A 20,917-nucleotide genomic window follows, 5' to 3' on the forward strand; every position below is an offset into this window, starting at 1 on the left:
CTACCAAATCTGAAGATGGCTGCCGGAGGAGGGGCTTAAGGATAGGGCAGTCATTGGCTGGGGGCAGTATGATCCAGAGCTCAGTGATTGGTTTATAGGAGAAGGACAGTTTGTAAGTGAAAGTGAAACTGTTTTTTTCTTTTACTGAGGATTCCCGGCCTGACGAAAGGGAATATTCATTAGCATGTGAATCCATGCCAGACCCATGCTGGAGAACAACAATTACAGGTAAGTAACTTGTTCCATTTTTACTATATTTAGTTTTGCAACTTGTCTGTGAAGGTGGTCCAATATTGAGAATATATCCACTGTACCCAAAATCCCTCACGCGTGTAGGATCCTCAGATTGTTTTTTTCCGCCATACTGGTCGGAAGCATCTTGCGGAGTTCCCTGGCCTTAGCCATACTTTTGCTGTTATTATAATTATAATTCTTATTCATTCCCTTCCCCACCCCAACGTCGACCCTCAACCTCGACGACGGCTGGAGAAGTCATCGACCGTCGACTGCTGCACGACGGATCTGGGCCTCGGAAGGCCGCTGGCCTCGGCCCGGGCCTAGTAGGCCGCTGGCCTCGGCCCGGGCCTAGTAGGCCGCTGGCCTCGGCCCTTACAAGTAGGGAGAGTGGGGGGTGGTACATACTCTTCACTCTTGATATATAGTTACATTTTATATATTCCTACACTTAGCAGCCCGCTGCCTTAAGGTGCGTATGGAGGGTACCCCTTTTCAATTCTGCCCCAAGTGCAATCGCAAATACCCTTGGGTCGACAGGCACGCCACGTGCAATCTCTGCTTGCCGAGGGATCACCCCGAAGCGAACTGCAGAGCGTGTAGTAGGTTTAAACCTAAGACACTTAAGGACCGTTCGACAAAGCGTTGGGCCCACCACGCCAGGCAGGAGGCCATGGCAGCGGAGGGCGCCTTCAGCGATGGCAGCGACGCCGTACTTTCGGACGGCGAGGGCATTATGGCGTCGAAAGACAGCCGGCGAGCGCAGGTCCCCGACCTCGGAAGGTCGTCCGGCAGGGCGGCTATGGGGAAGACCCCCGGCGACGCAAGCGCTACACACCTAACACACACTAAACACACTAAGACCAACCGGACCTCGACGACGTCGACTTCCCGGAAAGAGGCACAAAAAGAACGGTCCGACTCGGTGTCCTCTGGGCGCTCTCGATCGAGATCACCTCACGACGCAAGGCAATCATCCACTCTTGCCAAGAGTGCCTCGCTACACACATTAACGGAAGTTCGATCGTCGGGAGACGAAGACGACTTCCACCCCCAGGCCGCGCTCCAAGATACCGAGACCGCGGTTAACACCAGTGAGGCCCCACGCCCGAAGCACACAGATACCTCTCCAGACCCTCGGCGCCAGGCGTCGAAAGTCTCTGGGGCCTCCAAGGGACAGGGAAAACATTTTTCCACGCACGGGGAGGGGGGGAAACAGCGGAAAGCACAGCCTTCCACCCCTGTAAAGCCATCCTCTCACCCTAGGCAGACAAGTAAACACAAGTCTACCCTTGAAAAGTCCCATAAATCATCACCTGCTAAAGTAATACCCTGTTCCAGGGAATGGTCCAGTGAAGACATAGACAGGGTTATGTCTAGGATGTCTTCCTTGGCTGATTTTTATGATAAGAACCCAGAACACTTTCTTTCATATAACCCTCAAGGGGCCACACCCTCAGGCTCCTCCGATCCTATCCCGCTAAGTAAAAAGCCCCGGGTCGAAAGACCTGAACCCTTCGAGGTTCAGCCTTACTCCACTCCATATTCTACTCCACTCCCCAGTTACCAGGGACAAGTTTTCCCTGAAGAGGACCAGGAGTTTGAAATTATGGAAGAACAAACCGGGACAGATTACTATGCAGAGGATGAGGACCTGGAGGAGGGAGAAGATGAGCAGGAAATTTACAGAGTAGATTCCCCAGTACAAAGCGAAGCCCCAGTTACTGACTCTCCAGTTGATAACCAGCCCCTCCTCAACGAGGTTCTCGCTCGAGCAGCGGAACACTTCCACATCGACACCCACGGTGTACAGGAGGAAAGGGACTTCGCGGAGGAGTTTGTAGGAGAGAGAAGACCGGTCGCTCAGACCATCCCTATCCTCAAATCCATCCAACGAAGAATAGATCCTTCCCTGGTGAATCCTAATCTCACCAGAGCTGTCAACCCCAGAATTGAAAAGATTTTCCGGGCAGCCCAGTCTGACCCTCTGTATATAAGGGGACATCTTAAACCAGATTCCCTAGTGGTGACCAACACTAGAAAAAGGGCTGGCACGCCCTTATCTTCATCAGAAGCTCCTCCCGACAAGGAGAGCAAAAAACTTTACGGGTTTGGCAGAAAGGTAGCCTCAACGTCCGCCTACCAAGCAAGGATTGCGAATTCCACCACCCTGTTGGCTAGTTACAATTGCCATCAAAGGGAAGAAGTCGCGGCGCTCATTGCCTCTGCTCCAGAACCGTTAAAGGGCCAGCTGGCTCGGATCTCGGCAGAGGGGAGAGCCGTGTCTGGTTGCATTTTAAAAGCAACTTTCGACGCCGCTGACAACGCAGGGAGATTGATAGCAGAAGGTACTGTTATCAAGAGACATGCGTGGTTACGGCAGTCGGGATTCAAGACAGAAACCCAGGCTTCTTTAATAGACAAGCCAGTGGAACCCGACCTATTGTTTGGGAAAGCGGTCGAAGACACACTTAAAAATGCCAAAGATGAATATGAGACTCTCAAATCCCTTGGCCAGCTTACCAACAAACCCCCTAACCAGAGGGGGAACAATAATTTTCGTCGCCCACGCGGCCAAAATTCACAAAGAGGCAACTATGCCCAGGGACAAGGTACACAATGGAATAACAACCAGCAGTCTACCCAGAGTTACGGCAGGGGTAACAAGAGAGGTCGTGGAAGAGGCAGAGGCAGCCCCAACAAAGGAGGTGGCACGCCTCCACCAAAACAGTGACGCTCAGTTCAGGGTCCCTTGCCACGCAACCCCAGTAGGGGGACGCATTTCCACCTTCACCCAGGCTTGGGAAGGGATCACCTCAGACAGATGGGTGCTGTCAACAGTATCCGCAGGATATTGTATAGAACTACTGCAGCGTCCCCGGAATCATCCTCCACGACAAAGAGTGCACTCCCTAGAGCATCAAAGGATCCTTCTCGAGGAGATCGCCATTCTGCTAGAAAAGGACGCGATAGAACTCGTCCCAGGACACCATGTAAACAAGGGTATCTATTCAACTTACTTCCTTGTGCCAAAGAAAGATTTGACAATGCGCCCAGTATTGGACTTACGGCCTGCCAACAAGTATGTCAAGCCCCAAAAATTCCGTATGACCACGCTACAAGAGGTAATCCCCCTCCTAAAAAAGGGGGATTACATGGCAACCTTGGATATGAAAGATGCTTATTTTCATATTTCCATGCTCCCAGCGCACAGAAAGTACTTGCGCTTCAAGGTGGACAGTCGCCACTACCAATTCAAGGTACTGCCCTTCGGGATAGCTTCAGCACCAAGGGTATTCACCAAGGTACTGGCGGTGGTGGCTGCACACCTACGCAGGGAAGCAATCCCGGTGTACCCTTATCTGGACGACTGGCTCATAACGGGGGAAACCCCAGAAATTTGCAGGTCAAACATTCAGAGGACTATCGACCTCCTCCACGAATTAGGCTTCTCCATCAACGAGAAAAAGTCAAGTCTGGTGCCAAGCACCTCAAAACAGTTTCTAGGAGCTATCCTAGATACTCAGAAAGGATTGACCTTCCCTTCGGAAGAGAGAATTCGGAATATACTTCTGCAAATTCCGCATTATCAGTCAGGTCAACAGATAACAGTACGCAAAGCTATGCGGTTACTGGGCATGATGGCGTCATGCATTTACCTGGTCCCCCACGCGCGTCTGCGCATGCGTCCCATGCAGGATTGGTTGGCGAAACAGTGGTCTCAGGCAAGTGGTCATTGGGACGATCTAGTGGTCGTTTCGCCAACACTCGTACAGAGCCTACACTGGTGGACAAGAGAGAATCTCGCAAAGGGGAAACCCTTTTACGATCCCGAAGTACAAGCCGTGGTGACTACAGATGCATGCCTGACTGGGTGGGGAGCTCACCATCTCCACCACACAGCTCAGGGTCTCTGGTCTCACTCAGTAGCCAAGAACCACATCAATCTGCTAGAGCTTCTGGCAGTATTCCGAGCGCTAAGGGCGTTCGAGCCCCATCTACTGAACTTGTCGGTGCAGATCAGGACGGACAGCACGACAGCCATGTTCTATCTGAACAAGCAAGGGGGGACTCGTTCGCCAAATCTGTCCAAGCTTGCCCAGAAAATATGGATATGGGCACTCAGACGGAACATCTTCCTGTCATCGCAACATGTTCCAGGGGAGCTCAATTCCATAGCGGATGCTCTAAGCAGAGACTCCCTCCCAGAAGAACACGAATGGGTCCTTCACAGAGACGTAGTAGAAGATCTCTTCTCTCAGTGGGGTTTCCCCACTATAGACCTATTCGCCACAAGCGAAAACAAACAATGCCCAGGATTTGCATCCAGGTTCCCCCAGCCGGACTCCCAAGGGAATGCCCTGTGGATGAACTGGTCAGGGATGTTTGCGTACGCTTTTCCACCAACTCCTCATCAGGAAGGTGGTGTACAAGATGAACAAGGAATCGATGACGCTCATCCTAGTTGCTCCCATGTGGGCGAGACAACCATGGTTTCCACACCTACGCAGGATGGCGGTGTGCGAACCCATCAGACTCCCAGCCTGGTACAACCTACTGTCCCAGCAACAGGGTCAAACAGTGCATCAGGAACCCAACTCTATGAACCTAGCAGCATGGCTCCTGAAGTCATAGAGTTTGGACATCTCAAATTACCACAGAGGTGTATGGACATTCTAAAGGAGTCCAGGAAACCAAATACAAGGCACTGTTACTTTGATAAGTGGAAAAGATTCGTTATCTGGTGCCAGAATAAACAAATCAACCCGGTTGATTGCACTCCTTCCAACGTTGTGACATACATGCTCCACCTGCTGGATGCAGGGTTGGTTTTTAACTCGCTGAAAGTACACCTGGCAGCCCTCTCGGCTTACACCACATCCCATAACAAGGTCTCGTGGTGGAAAGTACCAGTGGTTAAAGCCTTCATGGAAGGAGTAAAGAGACTTCACCCTCCTATTTCGAACCCACCGCCAGGATGGGACCTCAACGTGGTGCTAGCTAAGCTCATGGGACCCCCATTCGAACCCATGCATAAAAGTAGTCTCAAACACCTGACTTATAAAACGGCCTTCTTAATAGCCATTACCTCCATAAGAAGGGTCAGTGAAATTCAGGCTCTGTCAGTGCAGGATCCTTTCTTTACTATCCACAAGGACAAACTGGTTTTACGCACACACCCTAGGTTCTCACCTAAATTCATATCCAAGTTCCATGTAAACCAGTCCATCGAGCTTCCGGCTTTCTTCCAGAACCCGCAAAGCTCGGCTGAGGTGAAACTACACACCCTAGATGTGCGTAGGGCGGTCCTATACTATGTAAATAAAACCAGACCGCTAAGGAAAACAGATCAACTGTTTGTCTCCGTAGCTACAGGCAGAGAGGGGGATCGCGTCTCTAAGGGCGCTATCTCGAAGTGGATTATCAACTGTATACAGCTGTGTTACTCTCTTTCTGAAAAGACTCTGCCTTTTACGCCAAGGGCCCACTCTACTAGAGGCATTGGTGCCACTCTGGCTTTCATTGCAAATGTTCCCCTCGACACCATTTGCAAAGCGGCTACTTGGAGCTCTATTCACACTTTACTCAGCATTACTGCATTGACACTCATTCCAAGACAGATACACAAGTGGGACAAGCGGTTCTAAGACACCTGTTTGCTCATGACCCTTCTCACATCCCACCTCCTTCTTCTGGTACTGCTCGCTAATCTATGCACAGCATGTGATCTAAGCAGATTCCACAAGCCTCAGAAGGGATACATTACTCACCGTAATCGTATTTCTGATGCTTGTATCTGCTTAGATTCACATGCGACCCACCCTTCCTCCCCTCCGAGAGAAGGCGCATGGTTGCTTGTAGTCTTACCTTTCTGTCTATCTGCTTGGATTATCTGTACTCACGCTACTCCTCATGCTTCCTCATGTCAGAAAAAATACAATCTGAGGATCCTACACGCGTGAGGGATCTTGGGTACAGTGGACGTCACACTAGGGATAGTATTACTGGCACGCCTGTGTCGACGCCCATTTTCGACTTTCGAAAAACAAACTGTAATACTCCGCAGCTTCCACTAGATGTCGGCCTATGCACAGCATGTGAATCTAAGCAGATACAAGCATCAGAAATACGATTACGGTGAGTAATGTATCATATATATATATATATATATATATATATATATATATATAAGCATCTGGCACTTACAACTTATGCTGAAGGCTTATGGGGTTATAGTAAACCAAACATAGTTTGGGTAGAGGAGAACCTCTTCTGTAGAAGGATTTTGGGACTCCCAAAATCTGTACCATATTAATCAAGAGTTTGATATTCCTTTATCGAAGATTAGTTGGTTTTAACCCTCTTCTTATACTTGAGAATATCTAAATCATTGCATGGGCAAGCCACACCATAGATGATAATGAGGGCAATGTGGCATTGAAGAACAGCTTGTGTCTCTCCTGGTTGAAATATTTAATGGGAAATCCAACTGCTATCCAGGTGCTTTCCTGGTATACTTCTTAGCAGCACAACCCTCACCAGAAATCTTTTACTGTTTGGCTTCTTCTTACATCTGTGGAAAGGTGTGAGCCGTTTGGATTAAGTATGTAAGTAAGGGCTTGCATGATGCTCTTTAATGGCCCTTGCATAGAGTGGGACCTATTGGCAGTGAAGGGTTGTAATGTACCTCCATTGCTCACCAGGTTTAGACTAGCTTTGCCAACCTCTAGATGCCTTAAAGCATGCAGGGATGGTTCTGGACATGTATCTGGACATGATGTTAGGGTTTTGCACAGACCTGTGGTTAGGGTGTGAGAGAGAGCTACGCACACTTATGCAATAGAGATTCCCTCCTTCCCATCAGACTCTCCTAGAGGTAAGCATGGCGGAGGGGCCATGGCCAATCCTTCGGGAGTGGAAGAAATGTCCCAGAACCAAGTTTGTTCCAAGTAGAATGAAAATCCCCCTAGAATTCAATGTTAGGCCTTGAAGTTATGAGAAATCGATCCCAAACTCTTAAAACTTTACAAATCGTTTCACCGGTTAAGGTCCACTACTCTCTGGCTTGGTCCTTAAAATTCTGGTGCAGAGAAAAGACTCTTCCCCCGCCCACCCCCATGCTTCTAGGTTTACTTTGGGGTAACTGGAGATGATGGATCAGAGGCTGTGCAACAGAGTTGATGGTGGCGTACAGTGCAATTCTTTTCTTTTAGCTGACATCACAGGCCAGGTTACTGGGCAGTCCTTAATGACAGAAGCAGGACATTGATCATCTGGAAATGTCATGGAAGTGAGAGAAGTAGGAATCTTCTTAATGTCTTATTCAGAGACCGGGAGGAAATTAAACACCGGGAGGCCATTGGCTGATGCATCTTCAGCCGAGTGGACAATATCATATTGAAGGTTAGCGAGCCCTTGAAGGATATGAGTTGAAGAAGAGTGTAATTTAATATATCTTATCTTTGTTATTTTATCACTGAAAATAGTTTGAATTCTGTCAGGCCAAGATGGCGAACTAGTCATTACTAATCAAGGGGATCCAGCGTTTTTCAAAAGAATGGGCATAGAACTGTTTTTTAGCCTCAATAATAGCAGTTTATATGCTGCTTGTTTAAGATTCTTATTGTTGAGCCAGTTGGGGTCTCTTCTCTATCCATGCTGCCGGCATCTAAGAGCCTTTTCTAGAGCCATAAGTTCTAAAACCTATGGCTAAGTTGGTCCACCAGGTAGTCCTGGGGTTCATTGGAGTCCCTGGGGTCTTTGTTGAAAGGTTTGCTCTTCAAGTCATTTTGTAATGGTAAGCCACTGCATTATACCCATAACCGGCACTATGGTCGCCCGGTACTCCGGCCTCACATGTTCGGCTGGTCACTGTCCATACAGCAAGGTGTCATCTAACAGAAGAGTCCTTGAGGCTTGTACCACGTTGTGTCCCCTTATTCAGGGGGAGGGGTGCACCACCTTCATGGTTCCCCTTGGTCTTGAGAAAGCTACAATCAACATATCCCAGCAGCGCTTCACCAGCAGAGTATGAATTTGGACAGTTGCCACAGCCTAGCTTCCACACGGTCCTCTTTGAGTTTGGGTTTTCTTCTCAAGTGCTTTGGAGTCAGCCAAATCATTGATCATTATAACTTGCTGATTCCCATGTCTTATAGGACGTTAGGGAGCTGAGTGAGAACTCTGTTAGGGAGAATTCTCATAAATGTGCTAATTCCCTTATCTTTAGAGACCCCAGCAACTTTGCTGGATTTTGAAGACTTGATGTTTTTACCTGGAGAGATTGTGAACCTTTTTCCCACTCTCTCATGTATTTTGAAGTGTGTTTTACTCTTGTGTTCTTTGATTATGGGGTTTTAGATAACTCCATAGGCATCATCCTTTCATGCGTGTCACACAGCACCCTCAGTACAGTGACACAGCGAAGCCTTTTAGGCTGTCCCAAGGTTTAAATACCTTCTCTGGAATAAACTACTGTTTCCCAGAGAATGTAAAGTTAAATTGACTTTACTAGTCTTTTTAAATTGCTAGACCCAGCACACACTATCTTACAATAAGTGCTGGAGGGGGTTACCTAGTATCCCCTATGTCTAGAAACCTGTGTAGCAGTCAAATGCTACCCTTTCTTATCGAAATGGCTGGTGGCAGTGGTTTTACAACAAACTACCATGTTTTTTTCCGACCGCGAACACCGGTAGCTAAAAATCACCGGAGCCATGTCTTTCAAGATGGGGTCAAATCCCACTTTGTTTAAACAGGGCCAGGTCTTCTTTTTTCGCCATTTCATTTTGGAAAGATCCTTCTAGAGTTTTTCTCTGCGCGCCAAACTAGGTTTGGTCCCTTTGTTCCTGTGCCTTTGGCAAGCTTCAGGACTGAAGACCGCCTCTGGCGCCCAAGTGTCTGGGGTGGGTAGGAAGTGAGGGAGGTGCCCAAAACTCCCTGTGCTTAGTCTCCTAAGAGACCCAAATGCATTTTGGCGTGCTTGGCTGGCTGACTGTCTGGCAAGGACAGCCACCCTGCTTGGTGAGTGGCAGCTAGGCTGGAATGAATGGGGGAAAACTGTTTAAAAGGTGAGTCTCTTGGACTGGAAAGCAGAGTCGACCACTGGAATGAAAGAACCTAAGACGAGCTGGAAGAGGACGGCTGCTGCAACTACTGACCATTGGTTTGCCCGGTGGAGCCCTGCTGCAGGTCCGAATCGCCATGTTCACCTCGACAGAGAAGCCCCTTCAAGGACGACTTCTTCCTTTGAGTTGGTAGGACCATTCAACTCGTACGCCACCTGGATACCATTCTCGGAGCTGGTTAGGATTAACCAGGGGGAAGGACACCAGTTTGTGTGCTTGAAGAACAGCAACCGGAATCAAACATTTGCCAGCTTTGTGACCAGTCCCTGTGCAGTGCAGGAGTCCCCCGACCTCCTCCCTCTTGTCCCCACGACTGAGGGTCAGGAACAGCGAGATCTGCCGGAACTGCCAGGAACAGAAGTCTTCAGCTGCATCTTTTACTTCGATATAAGGTACTGTGAAAACCCGACCGAGAGAACTTACCTCTCACTGCGAAAGTGCGTACAACTTTGGCAATTTGCAGGCCTAGTCAGCTTGTGACCCGACATACAAACCTTTCTTCCGTGAACTACTTCTAAGAACCGTGGCAAAGAGTTTTCCATTTTAAATACCAGAACCGTTTTTACTTATACAAGACACTAGCCCATTGACTTTGGCCTACCTATTGCATTGAATCCACTCCTCTGGTGAACTCAGACTATTTGCACTGTTTTAGAGTAACTGTAATATTCGTTTTATTAATGGATGCCTTTTTGCTCCTACTTCCATGCTATTTTGCTCCTACTTCAAGAGAACTCAACTGCGTAGTAATCAGTAATGTAGTATCATTTTTGTGCAATATTAGTTGCCTCATTTAGTGAATGCTTTATGAATGATTGTGTAATAAATTAATAAGTGTTTTACCAAGAAACCTTGAGTATAAGTGTTTATCTGAATGCTTGTCATTTTAGACCTTTGTGTAACACCCTTACAAGCTCACATTCCCTCTTTAGATGAGCCAGGCTGCTCAGCTCGCTACCAAAAACGGTGTGTTACAGATTTATACCAAAGGTTGGTTTTGCTTACACCTGTAGTCCTACTTGTGTGTAGTGGTCCCAGAGGGTACAGCATACAAACTTTGCCCAACAAACTCAGCTTCCAGTCAAATCATGCATTCTTTCAAACTTTTGGCAGCCATCCACTTATTGGGTGCTGTCGCATTTAAATCTTCCTGAACGTTTTCCCATCGAATGTGGTTTAAACCTTGAAACACCAACATTATGTTAGTCACAGGTCATAGCTGGTCTTGGACACTCCTGCCACAGGCTTACTGAGCAGGAAGCCGCCTTGACCATATATGGCACATCTGAATTCCTAAGAACATGAAGGAAAACAAATGTACCTGTGGGAACTCCTTCAGTATTTGGAATGCAACAGCGCTATGTAACTGCTCTGTGCTACGGACCAGGTTAATGTTTTCAACTGTAAAGTAAGTTGCAAAGCATTGCCAATTAGTATGACTCCCACGACTTGGTACAAGCAAAGACACCTGGCTATGGAAATAAATGGTACCTTGTGAGGCACCTAGCCCTGAGGAATTTGATGTCTGGGGGTCACAGAACACAAAGTTGCATCCCTAGTGAGACCTTGAAATAGGATTAATTGGGGGTAAAAATGGTGAACCAGTTCAGCAAAAGTAAAACTTTCAGCCGATTCATGCAGGAGCTACAGTTTAAGGCTTTCCGCCCAGCACATAGCAAATTTGATTAAATGTCTCAACAAACTAGAATGCATATTTTATTATTTTGCCCTTTTTGTTCAGAAGCACAGAGGTTCTGTGTTAATATGGATTTTCAGAATCAACCCCTGGTGGTGGATTCGGGTAGGCCGACCTGTTATGGTGAACAGCAAACAAACTGATGTGTGGCGAAAACCAATCAAGGTGGAGTAGCAGAGCAGTAGGGCTTAGACACAGGAGGGTGTGGGAGTGGTCTAGGGCTACAATGAGACACACACAAGTTACTCAAATTATTCAAGTTATATGGAAGATGTACAAACATATACAATTATTAGGCCTTTGAATATGAATACTCTCTAATCAACAAAAAGATCAGATGAGCATTGTTGCACAACTACCACTATACAAATATATGCATTCACTATTGAGGCGTTCCGCTAACAGAAATTCAACACTTTACCTTTGAAACAGTTCTGAAATGGGCAATGTTAAGAGCAGCATTTTAAGTCTGTGTATGCTAAATCAGATGAGAAACATAATAAATAGCAATTCAGAACTAACCAGAAGCAGGTAAGTTATTTGGTAGAAAACAGAATGCCCACAACACACTTAGATTAAGGTCACCTAGTTCTTATAAGCCCAGCTCTGCTAAGAATTGAGGCCCAGTGCCCGAAAGTCACATGCTCCACAATGTATACCTTGCAGGTAGATTTACTTTTGGATTGAACAAGAGTTACCAAAGCCAACAGTTGTGAGTAACTGTTCCAGAAGTTGAATAAAAAGGTAAGTAAAGTTCATACAGGATTCACCCAATCCTACCACTCTGAGAGGCGTAGGGGGTTTCCTGACCAGGCCACCACGGATCTTAGTCATTCAAGGGAGAGATGGAGGTAAGACTTTATATCCATGCAACCGTTTTGCAGGATGGGGATAGTTGTAGATATGCCAACTCATCCCCCCTTTCTCCGATTTCTTCAGCAACCACTTTAGGGCTTCCAGAATCCGCCGGCCCACAAACTTTACAACTTTGTCTGATCGAAGGTGGCCCACGGACTGTGGGTTTAGAGGTAACTTTCGGCATCAGGATTGGGTCCCACTAGTCCGCAGTTCAGGGCTCTTGCAAGGCAGTTCTGGAATCTGGACAGCTGGACAAGAGAGGATGAAGACCTCCAGCGATCAGGCGACCCAGAGATGTGAAGAAGGCAGGATTGAGCCGGAGTCACCATGATCGGGCGCAGACAGGTGATCCTCTGGGTGTGAACAAAGGAGCATGCCTTGCATGACTTCTCAGTAGCAGGCATCATTTTTTTATACAAGTTGAAGATCTGCAAAGTCCCAAGGATGCATTCGGAAGGGTGACGGTTTCACCAAGGTATCCCAGAAGAGAACTGGTCATTCCACCGGGTAGTCCAGGGACACTTCCGAAGGTTCAGAATGTACGGTTCCTCGAGCAGGAGTCAGGATTTTTTTGTTCCCACCAGTCCAGGGCTCGAAGCACCAATTAGGGCCTTCTGGAGATTGGGACATAGTAGTAGGGGTTACCAGGACTTGCCTGGAGGCGATGCTGGTCAGCTGCAAAAAGTCCATGGGCTTCACTTCTTCATAGGGGTTTTGGCTCAACGATGATCTGTTCAATGGCTGCAGGAGTTCTCCTTTTATTCAGGATTTTGACCGTGTCCCACCAATGGTGGGTATCTGCACCATTCAACTGGCAGGGGATTTCAGATCATGGACAGCCTCTGCCCAACACATCAGCCCAGCAACAGACGCACTTGGCTTGGATGTGGACAGGGTCCAGTCCGACCCAGCCCCTACAGCCGGTCACACACACAGAACCTTTGCCTGGAAGGCAGGAAGAAGGCCAAGGCACAGCATTGCTAAAGGACAACCAAAGATCTAGTAGGACTGCCATTTTAAAGAATTTGGTACTCTAAATGTTATGCTGTAAAGTGCACAACTGCATGAGTAAACCTTAAAAACACAGTAAAAAAATATCTGCTGTCAACAGCCCATCCTAGACACATTGTGACTGCAAGAACAAAGTTGCAAAAGAAAAGGTTAGAGACACAATGTCCCAATAGCACTTCACGATAAGGTGATGTGTGCAGTTTGTTTTAAAAATACAAGAATTCCATAAAGGGAGACAGAGTCTTCCAGTGCCAACAGCCTTAAGGACTCATCAGTCTCCCCATAAAAGTGAGCAAAAAACGAGGGAGGTGCAGCTGAGGGTTTTACATGCCTCCAAAAAGTCAGGTCAGGAAGCAGACAATAGCAAAAAGATAGGGTGTCTCATCGAAGTCTACGGTAGGAAAGTAGCAAAAAGAAAATATTTCCTAACAATCTAGCTTGCTCGGAAAATAGTTTCTTTGTTTGACACGCAGGTGATGTTTTGTTCTATTGGTTGTATTGATCAATTATTTTCATTTTCTATGTTTGATCAAAGAGTTTTTATTCCAATTTTCAGAACAAATGCATTTCTCTTATGTATGTTTCTAGTTCCTGTTATTAGTAATGAAACTTTTGTGCATGGTAGGGCTAAGATGGTACAAAGGGAAAGAGAGAACTATTTGTAATAGGAGTCCTTTTATATGGCGGTATTGTGCTTTAGGCAGTGAGTCAACCAGGTTAATCACAAGCCATTGTAGTTCATCATTACTTTTTACTTCCACGTTCTTAACGCTTAATACAGCTGTTTTTTAGGATGCATTTGCATATATTGTTGCACTTTATGAAATATAATGCACATACTTGTTTAATTATGCATTTCCATTGTTCTATTTCTTTTCACTTTGATATCTTTTATAACTAACCATTTAGGTTTTATGAGTCTGACGAGATTTGAAATAAACGTAAATGAATGAATGCGGCTGTGATGTACCTGGGGACAGATGAAAGAGGTTATGGTCTGAAATATCTGTTGTGCTGAGGGTTTGCATGAGAGTTCTCTTCTATTGGGGACCAGCTAAGTGGGGATGCATAATGAGACATCCGCTGTAGTCAGGGTCTCCTCCTATACGTTTATGGGATATTCTTGCTTAAATCTTGTGATGAACTGACTGTTGCTTTTTAATGAAACGTGCTTGTCCTTTTACCTAATGTATTCCATTTCCCCTTCTTCAGGTATGGACATGCTAACTGGAGGCTGTGGACCATTCCTTACACTCAGTTACCAAATATTTTCATCCACTTTCGATTGGTCAGCTGGGCTGCTGCATAGCCAGTGTAGTGCAGCATTTTCCACGCATCTAATTTCAAGCTAAAATGCCATTCTGGTCCCTGTGGGGAGACACCCATTGTGTGCCATCACCTGGTAGGCTCCACAATGCCTCCCGCATTCTGGAAATCTTCCTGCAGAGCAGGCCGAAGCCATATATCTCGCCAAATCTATGATTGCTCATTTGAATGAAGTGGAAGGTTCTCATTGACCTCATTGAGTGGTGGAAATGAACATGGCCTCAGTGTGAAGGTGGTCATTGGGCTAGTGCAATGTCGCAGTCGGTGGGGCTTTCACTGTGCACACACTCCAACCATGGACTTCCGGATCCCGTTGGCCAAGAATTTTTTTTTTGTTAATAGATGCCGGCCTCAGTGCAGTTTATCTAGCAAGCCGTAGACTTTGTGCTGATTAATGCATTGTTGAGGCTGAATGCCAAACCACGACAGGGGAAAGGACTCAACCGACGCACACGCACAAAAACACGTCCACACTTGCGCGCACACACCCACACACACCACCATACCACCTCGGGTATAAGATACCAAAATCACAGGGCTGCAAATATGCAAACACTCTGGTAACGAAACAATTCTGTATCACACTGGTACAAACTTGCTGCAAAATATGTTCAAGGGCTCTGTATTTCATGTCAAATCAATCCATGTAGAAACTATTTCATTAGAATGCACATTAAGGCTAACAAGTGCACTCTTTCCTACAAACACGATGAAAAGCAATTAATGATTTTTATGTTCAGAATTCAAAAATCAATCGTTTTTAAAAACACGCCAATATTTCCACAGTTTGATAGATATCTGCCAAGAAATTCACAAATAATTGGATCCAATTTCGTAATTTCACATTGCACACAGGACAAGATGTGCGGAACCTGCATGCCTTTCTGTTCACACTATTAGCTCTACTGTGTTAACACTGATATAAGTGTAGATTGTGCTTTTCCTCGGTGGCTGGGTCTAGGTGGCTGAAGGGGTGGGGATATTGGCCTCGCCTGTACTCCTGTACAGAAGAGTTAACATCAGAAAACTCTAGATTAGGAACCAACATACATGATGGCTGAGGAGTTCAGTGTGGATCTCTGTCAACTGTAGGTACCTCAAGGTACCTCAAGGATTACTCATGAGCTGCAAATCCCACACCTCACATTTGAACAGTCTCAGCGACCCAATTCACTGTAATTGAATACACATCTGGCAATCTCATGTCATTTGAACTCTGAATTCAGTTTTAATGCTCAACACTAAAATCAGTTTCACAGTCGTTTTTTGCACTTTAAGCTCTGTTAATGTCTGCACATCACCCTAGATATGTGAGTGATGGACAGTAGTCGCGGTTGCTGATGTTATAGCTGTAAAGTTTGTTCCCTTTTGCAAAGCTGTGCTATTTATTCCCAGAACCAAGCTAAGGCACGGCAGGGGATGAGGCACATAAAAATGCAACTCGTAGGAGTGTCTCCATAAAGCTGGAGTCCCTACTCTAGATTTTCCTTTACATTTTACTTTGCAGGGATTCAAATTTGCATCACTACCCCCTAGCCCCCATACACAGCAGATATGCTTTGCTGCTTCCACTCGTTCCATTCCTTACTAGAAAATCCTCCCTCATAATTGTTGTTTTTCAGAGATAATATGGACATGCTCCCTTCAGATTCTAAGTGGGCAATATCCAATTTACTGAATGCAATCAAATAGTACTGTAGGCCAGGGACCCTGCCTGTGCACAAGCATGCAAGCAATGTGCCGAGAACATCCCTTCTGCACCCATGGCAGATCCTACAGCAGTGCCACTATGTGCTGTGTGTAGCCTTATTTTCTGACAGTCTCTGTGGGTCTTGTGTTTCATCCAGTGCTCAGTCAATCAGATGCAAATAGCTGTACAGGGACATTCAGTAAGACGAGGCTCACCGGCTATTCACTGCGTGTTTTCAGTATGCCAACAAACCACCTCTTGCTTCTGTTCTGCAGCAGTGCTAAGCTCTTGTGACATATGCTTGTAAATTATTTGATTAATCTTTTAAATGTTAACCTACAGCTGGCTGTTTAAAAAATCCAAAGGGCACATGATCTTGCATAGATCACACCTCTCATAACTGTTTAAATTGGTAGCCTATCTGGTGGTCTTGAAAGCCAAAAATATGAATAATCCTAATAAATGTATCCTCTCTGCAAGATACTGTGTAGTTTTGTTTTTTAAACAGCAAGATTCACTTTTGTGTCTGGCTTGCTAACATCGTATTTCAAACCGTGAGGCATTTTTTACCTCCAACCCCAACCCTGAGAAAGAAGCATTCCTTCAAATTGGAATGGCTGTGATTCAGCAAGCCATGCCCACGAACTACGAGACCTTGCTAATGGCACGTCAGAATGTCAGGGAGCAAACAGCTAGTGCCAAATTTAATAACCTGAACCTCTGACCTTTGGGTCTGAGCTCCGTGTATATGTTTTAAAGAAAAACTCCTTTGCAGATATAAATAATAATCCCTCCATTCCCCTGCCAACCACCTCACGGCCCTTTTTACTTTGCCCGAGGTCAGAGGGAAGAGAAAAATCCTTAAGACCTCTGGAAAAAGTGGTTGCTCATCTAGGGCGCCGTTTCCACTCATCCAGCATTGCCCACAACCAAGATCATAAGGGCTGTGGAGAAGCGTATCTGAAAGGCAACATTGACCTGTCGTCAGCCATGTTTGCCAAGGTAACAGAAGCGCTGCTTGGGTGAGGTTAAGGGGGCTAAAGCCCCAGGTCTTTTGGTTGTAGCCCCAGATAGAAGCTCAGGGGCTACAACCTAAAGGCTAGCTAGCCCCAAGTCCCGATATTAGCATAGCCCCGGGTCTTTTCCAGACCTAGCAGCACCCCTGCAAGGTAATGCATCTTCAGCATTTTCACCTGGGCTGCTCGACACGCTGCCAGACCTGCTTTTTCTTAAGTAAACTAGATAAAATGAGGAAGTCGGCATATAAATAACTGTTTATGAAGGTGTGTAATTGAGTACCTCTGTAGTTTAACATAGTGACACATCTTACATGGTCCTTTGATCCCCCATTAGTTTGGGGGTGTTCACAAAAGCAGGCACTGGAAAGTGACCATCCATCCAAACATTGGTCCATATGGTCAATTTCTGTCCTATTGAGATCTTAGGCTTTCTTGCAATCGATGGTCTATTTAGATGAGTGTTGAGTCTGTCTATTGTCTAGTGCAAACGTGCTCACTAAACTTAAACCCTTCAATATTTAAAATCCTTCTGTGTCTTAGGTCAAAAGCCAAAAACGGATTCAGCACTGTTTCTGAATCTGTCACCTCGAAGGTAGTGTTTATGCCCATCTCAATATCGAGTATGCTCCTGTTGTCATGAATCAGTAATACTTTACAAGACCATTGCATTTATAAAGCACATAGTGGCTTTCTTACCCTTGAGCATGTGCTTTGCAAATTGACTATGTGAATGTCTCCTTTGACCTAGCCACTACTCGTTCTCCACACAACCAATTCCTGGCTCTGAAACCTCCGTCAACAAGCTCGACTTAACCAGAATCCCCCTCTGGCTGTCTGCAGGAGAGAGTCCAAATTGGTTATCTTGTTAGTAGGCCCCACAACCCCAAGGCAATCTTGAGCACATCTCAATGCCGTCACACATCCACAGCATGACTTAACATAACATCACCACAACACTAGTAACTTCCTACATGAAAGTTCTACTGCCTGATGAGGAAAGCTCTTGCCCCATCTGTTGAATACATTTTCTTCTGGTTCAAAACATTGAAAACCATACATTCATCCCAACAATCACTATGACTCACCTTTATGTTTTCGATTCCCTAAATGTTGAGTTAAGTCTGCACATATTTGTCTCCATGATGTGTCACACTCTTCCTCTTTCACCCACAGAGATCACGATTTGGCTGCAGCCAAGGGCAGGCCACAGTTAGACGCTATACATACATGGCTTGACGCTTTTAAGACCTCTCCCAGAGTGATGTTCTCATACAAAAGGCAAATAATACAATTGTGTAGTCTACAGATGAGCTGCACACCAGCCAATTTATTTCTCTAAAAACAGGCAAATACTCCCTACGTCCCCCCAAAATATAGGCAGTAAAAAACGTCCCATGAAAAAATGGGAAACGGCAACATAGGAGTCTTCCCCACTTGCTTCCACCCACACAAATCCAATCACATGTTCAACCATTGGTACAACATGAGCAATGACACACGAAGAGCTGCTCTAATTTTATTACTGCCTGCTTTGAAGAAGAGCTTTAAGGCAAAACACGCCTTTTAATTTGCATGAATTAAAAGATCATAAAAATGCCACCCCAATTGCAAATGGGAATTAGTTTTGACTCCTTAAATACATTTTTGCAATCCCAACTTTCAAAAATAAGGAATAAAATGCACTTGAAAATCTTATCTAGAACCTTGGTAATGCTCATGCGTGTTTCACATTTGATATTCATGAAGTTACCTAACTGTACACTGGTGGTTATATATATATATGTTTATACACACAGGCACACTCACACACACTCACACACTCTCTCACTCCCAAACACAACTGTATGTTACATAAAAGATTTTCTCCTCAGCTTGAAGACATACGCCAGATGCGCCCTTGACCCCCACCGTCGTAGCTTTCACGCATTTGACAAGTTACCAAGTCATACCCTTTGGTTGTTTCAATGCAAGCTGGTCTTTTACTCTTGGCATCATTTTCTTGAACTTTATGTTAATGGGTACGATTTTCATGCCAGGACGGACCCTGCAAATCAAGTGACCAAGAAAAGGCTTCCCCATTCCTACAATCCTGCGCTCTGGATTCAGACTGAGAAGCAGCGGCTGTATTTTTACCCAAACCTTTTGTACTGTTTTTAAGTGTAATAAATATTTAACTATTTCTTATTTGTCATTAAATCATGAAAAATGCCTTGGTGCTTGTGTGAGTGATCGCAGGAGCTCTGCGGTTTGGCTAACATTGCAGTGTTAGTGTAGTCTCTTTCCAGCAGACTTGTGTCCAGTAGGTTGTTGTCAATCACTGCTTGCTAATGGCCTGCATTGGATCTTCTCTACCGTACTGATTGATGATATTGCTACTGTTGTGTTCACAACCCTGTCAAGCAGTCCCCAAGTGGCCATCTCCTGCCTGTGCACTGATGCTATTCCTATTATTAATCCCTCCTGTGTGCATGAAAAACAGCATCACAGGAAAGGATATTGCCCAGCACAGTACCTTTCACAAAGATCCCGGTCGTACAAAAACATGGTAAGGAATAAGCAGTTGGTTTATGAAATATGGACAACAGGATGTGGTCAACTCACATAGACTGCACAGTTTCTTTCCTGGAAACCAGTGATTGGCTATTTGTAAATCTCAGCGAGTCTAGGTCATTACCCTGGGAATGATCTCTGATCCATATTGAACAGTTGCAGAATATATAGGCGGTTACCTACTCCTAGGAGTAATACGATAGATGTTCATAGTGCACAGCAAAACAAGGCTATACTTGGCTATCTCAACAGTTTATGATGCAATTGCACCATGGGACAAATATCTTGTGCCGTAAGCCTTCAGCCTGGTTCAAGTCTTGTGCCATAAGTCTTCGGCCAGATTTAAGGAGTGACTCAACTTCCTTAAGCAACAATGCCAAAATATAGTTGCACGAAGGAACAGTTAAACAAGCAGATACCCTGAGATAGAGCCAAACCCTTCCCACTTATATACCATTTTAACAATGGCCCACTCCTATTTTCCAAACAATTGGGCAATCCTTGAAACCATGTGGACCTTGCTACAGTATTTAGTGATAAAGTTGATATATTTTGCATTTCAGACACCTCGGCACACCACCACTAAGCCACTTTTGACATTGTCAGCGCCTTGAGCTTTCACCTTTGTTCATATTTCTGTAGACCTGGTAGAAATTTGTTTAGGGCAAGGTCAGGACACAGTTAACCAACAACATGGTCCCTATCTTAAAATGTAAGCACGTTTCAGTTGCACTCTTAACTGAAATTGTAAACAAAACTTCAAGGTGGCCTAAGTAGTTTTGTACTCCGGAATGCAGCTGTTACATCTTTAGTGAAAGAATACTGGGCAACACAGCGAATTCACATTCCTGCAGCACCTACAACAGTCTATTGGCTGTTTCTAAGATTGTGAAGCAAGTAGAGATTGGCCAGTAGTGTCTGAGACACTTAGATCATCTTCTGTTCTCTGATTACATGCAACACAATTTTTGCCTCCGCCATTGACACAGAGACCACTGTGCTGAAGGTTTGGGACAATATTCCCGAAACATCATGGGATGGTGTTGACCTTTATGACTTTGCTAGACTAATGTACTGTATGTGCATGAATGGATATTCTTTCATTTTGGCTCTCTAAATTGCCATGGTTTACAAACGGCTCCCTTTTTGGTTCGTTTCTAAATGCATCAAAAAGTTCCAACTAAGCTAATTCACTGCAGAACCTTGTCTTGGGAAGTGTGATGTGCTCTGTAAGAGGTCACACTGTTGGTATTGCTTTTTCAGCTTGTGTGTTTGCACCGTGATGGAAATGGTTAAGTACATACTTAACACTCTGTGACAAAGTCCCAGATTGTGGGAGAGTGGTGAGGCTGGTATGACCATGGGGGCCAGATGCCACCCCATGCTTCATGATATATGATCTAAA

General features: G+C 45.5%; 1 protein-coding gene across 3 annotated transcripts in view; it reads left to right on the forward strand.

The window, feature by feature from the left end:
• The window catches only part of TRAF7 (TNF receptor associated factor 7), a 932,052-nt gene extending 912,911 nt beyond the window's left edge, over positions 1-19,141 (forward strand). For all 3 annotated transcript variants that reach the window (XM_069647334.1, XM_069647335.1, XM_069647336.1), the window contains one exon: positions 14,140-19,141. In XM_069647334.1, the coding sequence (XP_069503435.1) occupies positions 14,140-14,154 (15 nt within the window). In that variant the 3' untranslated portion in view covers positions 14,155-19,141. The remainder of the gene's footprint in view (positions 1-14,139) is intronic.
• The last annotated feature ends 1,776 nt before the right edge of the window (positions 19,142-20,917 follow it).

This window comes from Ambystoma mexicanum, chromosome 2q, assembly GCF_040938575.1.
Source record: "Ambystoma mexicanum isolate Mex_15411 chromosome 2q, UKY_AmexF1_1, whole genome shotgun sequence".
NCBI classification, from domain to species: Eukaryota; Metazoa; Chordata; class Amphibia; order Caudata; family Ambystomatidae; genus Ambystoma; species Ambystoma mexicanum.